Raw genomic sequence first — 5010 nt, 5'->3', positions numbered from 1 at the left:
CATATAGATTTAGACATACTAAAGATAGATTCAGGGAATATAATATAAATATAATATTCAGTTATAAAAGAATGAACAAAATAACTTATTTTAAAGTCTCACTATTACTGCAGTAATGGTTAAAAATAAGAGAACATTTTTTTGGATAACCGTGTGCAATGTCACCAATAGCAATTACTTGCTGTAGTAGTGGATAAAAAGGGAAATTGAGGCTCATTTTAGATAGAAATAGAGACCTATTTTTAGATGGAAATAAAAATGAAAATAAAGAGATTAAAAAAATATTACATCCAAGTTATAACAATTACTTACTGTAGTAGTGGATAAAACCAGGGACAGAGAAACAGGTTCTGCCTGATCCACGTAGTGGCAACTCTGTTGATCGTATTGATTTGAAAAAAGAAGATAAATAAGCACAAAAAATCTACATTACTAAAAATAAAAAAGTTGCTGGAGTTGAGCTGGTATTTTTTTGTTCAATTTATTTCTCACAATTTGGTTTTACGTGCTTTTTAAACGCTCTCACTAGTTACACTAGTATCTGGGATACGTCCATTGAAGTCAGTGGGAATAGAACCCAAACTACCCGTCTGTTAATGGATAATGACCAGCTTAACTCGATATTAGTGGATTGCACTAAATGAAACAAGAATTGATAGTTTTAAAAAATATATCAGTTGAACTGCTTCGCAGAGGAAGGGAAATAGAGAATGTGTATTCCTAAAGTAGTGGATAAAACGGGGGAATCAACAACGAATGTGCGTTAGCGCTGAGTGGTTGATTCTCCCGTTTTATCCACACTACAGACTGAATTAACTTCGTTCGAGAGCATTTCATCAAAATTATCAATGGAACCACTGATTTTTACAATTGCAAGTTTTGATAAACAATTTAAGTATTTTATGTCCACTTAGAGTCTCTTATTAACTTGGAATTGAAATTAAAAAAACTTGCAATTAACTTTTACTAAAAATTTCCTGTGTGGAGACAACTTTATGTAAACAAAAAAGGACGTTGTTTCCTCTAAGATCTTGCAAGATAAGCGTCATTTGCGAGAATCTTGCAAGATAAGCGTCGGAGTTCGACTAGGGAGCTCTTTTAATAACGCTGTTTTTCCAATTGAGAAAATTGAGTACCTTGAGAGACACGCAGTCTCATAAAAAGCATCTTTTTGAATCTAATTAATACACTTTGCTCAATTGATATGATTGAAATTGATTGGAAGCGCCATGGTCGTAAATTGCAAATAAAAAATAATGAGTCCCTCATAGACCAACTGGTAAACTGATTTTGGAAACCTTGCTTAGAGAAGGCTAGCTCACAATTGTATCAGAAAGAGCATCAACTCGTGAATTGACAAACTGAGTTTGAGCCATTTAAATCAAAAATTATTCACAATAGCGGTTATTTTTCATGGAAAATAAAGACATTTGTTGCGAGACTACATTGCCATGTGTGATATGCATCTAGAAAAGAAAGACTACAAATTGTATGAACTAAAGCACCTGTACCGCACGATACGACTACCATTCATAACCAACTATCACTCAAAGATGTCCAATATAAACTTGGCCCTCTTCCTTGGAATGCCCCCAATCGTAGTTTTCTTAGCACCAGTGTCACCTTTTATTGTAATCAGTATCACTTCTTACGCTACATAAACCATTATTAATACAAAACGCTTTTCTGGGAACGAATTTTATGAAAAATTAAAATGTTCACAGCGCATCGAAAGTGACACTGGTGCTAAGAAGAAGGACTGAGCTTCACTGTAAGTGAAGGGGAGGTTTACTTCTTGACATGCTATCTTTATTGCAATGGCGGAGATGAAGCAGTGAGGCAAATTTCCGGAACGACAACGATGATAACGATCCACATGCACTTCTCCAAGTTTAAAGCTGAACAATCTTTGTCATGTAAAGAATCCCCGTTCACGAAAATTGAACAAATTTGAAAGGAGTTAGAAAGTAGGCGATTTATTCTAAAAATGTAATCTACAAAGAAATATGCAAAGTTATATTTGGTGGATGCTTCCCTTTCTCCTCTTTCCATTCTATATGTTTATTCTAATTCTATTTGTAGTCAACAACCACAACAGTTAGTGAATTCTGCTTCCTCCATTGCTCGCAGAGATTAGTATTGCAGAATTGCTGCTTTCTGTTCCAGCTGCAGGCGCTTGTTCACTCTGATTGTTCTCAACCGCATTCGGGTCTCTCCCTCCTGTTGCAACAGGGCCTCCTTCTGATGACGAGGTGAGCCAGATTATTTCTTCTAGACTGGAATCCTTAGCTGGTGCCGCTATCGCTCCTCCAGGTGGGAGATGTGGCGAGGACAGTAGAAGCGAGTTTTGAGAAGAGATAGGTGACAATGACTCCTGCTTGTCTAATAGACTCTTGCTGCTGGAGGAATTGTGAGGAGGCGGTGAAGGGGCATGCGACTGTCCCGAGAGCACAAGTTGAGACGAAGACGATTGCAAAGAGCCAGAGGAGCACTCGAGAGAGGTGGGTGAGAAGTTGCCACTGAGTGATTTGTCTGGCAGTAAGAGCTTCTTTGAGGCTATGTTCAGATTAATGACTTGGCTTCTGGGTTTTGAGGAAAGCTTCTTGCGTTTGCCTTGGGGTGATGATCCTCCTATTTTATTGTGAACAGTTTGTGAACTGATTACCACAGGAGCTCTTTCAACACGACTCCAATCTGCTCTGTTGTCCCTATTTATCTCTTCGTCGCATTCTCCTCTCAACTCACCAGTTCGCCCCGAGGCATCATTCGATAGCAATTTTTGCGATATTTGGGTATCAATATGCCATCTCATCATTTCATAGGCTTGCGACGAATCGTTAACATGCGTTCGGTTGTTGACGGAAGATAAACGATTGTCGTAATTTGGCTTTACACCACCTAGCTCATTTGTAGGTACTTTGATAGAACCGTTCAGTACATCTCTGATCTGCTTCAGTCCAGCAATAGAAACCAAAATTTTTTCGTCACTTTTGAGGTCTTCCTCCTGTAAAACCTCACCCAGAGATTGGATGAAGACCTGGAGCCTTTCCGAACAGTAGTTGCACTTGCGAGCCAACTCATCGACATTTTCTACTAAAATAGAGTTGCTTGCTTTCGCAGAGGGGAGGAGAGTACTCTGGTTGTGTGACTGATATGCATATTTTGAATCAACAGCTGTCACTGAAGGGACAACCACCGATTGCCTTCTGGGCGATGAACTTAGTACATTGTTCTCTTTCTTCTTTGATTTCAATGACGACCAATCAGATTTTCCTTCTGTTCCCTCTTTGGGCACACTCGATCCTCCCTCTGTTCCGACACCGCTTTTCAACACAGAACTAATCAAATTCGTCAGACTATATGACCTGCCAGACCCTTTCAGACCGAGAGATTTATTGCTAAGGGCTACCTTAGTTATCTGAGGATGAACCCAATGAGATCTATCAGTGAAGTCCAAAGGTCTGGGACTATCGGAAGGGTTGGCTAGGTACATTGCCCAATTCACAATTTTAATTGTAGATAGCTCTTTTGGATGACGCATTAGGGCTTGCAAACAAGATGAATGATCACCGTCAACTATTTCGTTTCGAATAGAAAACAAAACGGCACAGTAAACAGAATCAACAAACGACAACTCAGTATCGTACGCAAATATTGCGTCCCACAGAGACAAAACACTATCAAACTCCAACTCTCTCGCAAAAATGAGTCGCAGCCAGCGGATGCTAAAAACATGAGGCTGTATATCTAGCATTTCCATTTTATGGTGCAACTCTGGATCCATTATTTTAACATATTTAGACCACAGCGCGTTGATTTTCTTAATGGCAGGTGACTGCAGCTCATGACCCGAATTGCTGCTGTAAGAAAACTGTAGTTTGGATTTGAATTGATGGAAGGTCGAGTCTTTATATTCGTACCAGACTTTCGTATGTTGCATGACTTTGGAAAAAAGAATAAAGGCATCGTGCTCTATATGACTTCCCCTTAGAACAGCGTGTACACGCTCACTCATTTTTGTTCGAGCTTTGACGCATTTCTTGAACGACAAGTTATCATTATCAAGTACAAAGACAATTATCGCTAATAATTCATGCATGCCTTGTTTGTACATTACGTCAGCGTTTTCTTTAGCGTACGTGTATAAAATAGAACACATCATGCAAATAATTTTTGGATCTGAGAAGTACTCTATATCAGGAAAAGTTCGAACAACATCCTGATATATGTCACGTTTTAAGTCATCATTAGAGTATAAACCTGGTTGCTGGCTCACTCCGTGTCGCGAAACTATATCATGGTCTGTACCTCTGATACAGAAATCTACCTGATATTTTTCCTTTAGTCTTTCATATCGATCACGTTGCAAGCTGCTTTCATGCATCCATAATTTTGGGTTCGGGGGTAAAATTCCTAAGAGCAATTTCCATATTACTGAACGAAACGGCAAGTCAGCAACGTCTCCAGCGAGAGCCAATTTTCTCACATTGGCCAAAGATGTTTTAGATGACCCATGAAAAACACCAGTCCAGGCAGCACGAAATCCAGTTTTATCCAATCCTGTAATTGGTTCAGGAGGTATTTCATCTAAGTCTAGACTAGATTGACTCACCCATATTTTTGGGCCTGATAGCATCTTAACATTCGATAGTTCGGTTTAAATATTGCTAAGAGAAACATAAGGAAGTAATACTCGTGAACTTGGATGTGAAAGATTTCATCTGAAAAAATACACAATTGATCACCTAAGATAGTACCCGTGGAGCTATTAAACACTACCTGGAGAGCCTTTAAAAATGAGATGACAATCAAAAATGAAACGCAGTTTGATATAAGATGCAAAATTTAAATTTCAAAATTTAGTACATATGAAATCGTGACAAACTCACATGATAAGTTTAAATCATTTTAGTTGTAAATACTCCAACTTTAAGTTGCAAAAACTTCCTAACCTGATGATGCTAGTCATAGCGAAAACGTTTGTTTTAATTAAACAAATCTCCAATTTAC

The 5010-nt window shown here is 38.4% G+C and overlaps 1 protein-coding gene across 1 annotated transcript; it reads right to left on the bottom strand.

The window, feature by feature from the left end:
• Nucleotides 1-1729: 1729 nt before the first annotated feature.
• LOC142356271 (TBC1 domain family member 5-like) lies at nt 1730-4758 on the bottom strand. Its single transcript, XM_075408217.1, has one exon. It carries the CDS (start codon nt 4634-4636, stop codon nt 2099-2101), a length of 2538 nt encoding a protein of 845 aa, XP_075264332.1. The 5' UTR covers nt 4637-4758; the 3' UTR covers nt 1730-2098.
• Between the last annotated feature and the right edge of the window lie 252 nt (nt 4759-5010).

The sequence above is a fragment of the Convolutriloba macropyga genome, unplaced genomic scaffold (assembly GCF_964194025.1).
Source record: "Convolutriloba macropyga unplaced genomic scaffold, txConMacr16.3 SCAFFOLD_2948, whole genome shotgun sequence".
In the NCBI taxonomy this organism is placed as follows: Eukaryota; Metazoa; Xenacoelomorpha; order Acoela; family Convolutidae; genus Convolutriloba; species Convolutriloba macropyga.
The sequence above is the reverse complement of the archived record's forward strand: the minus strand, read 5'-3'. Positions and strand labels throughout refer to the sequence as shown.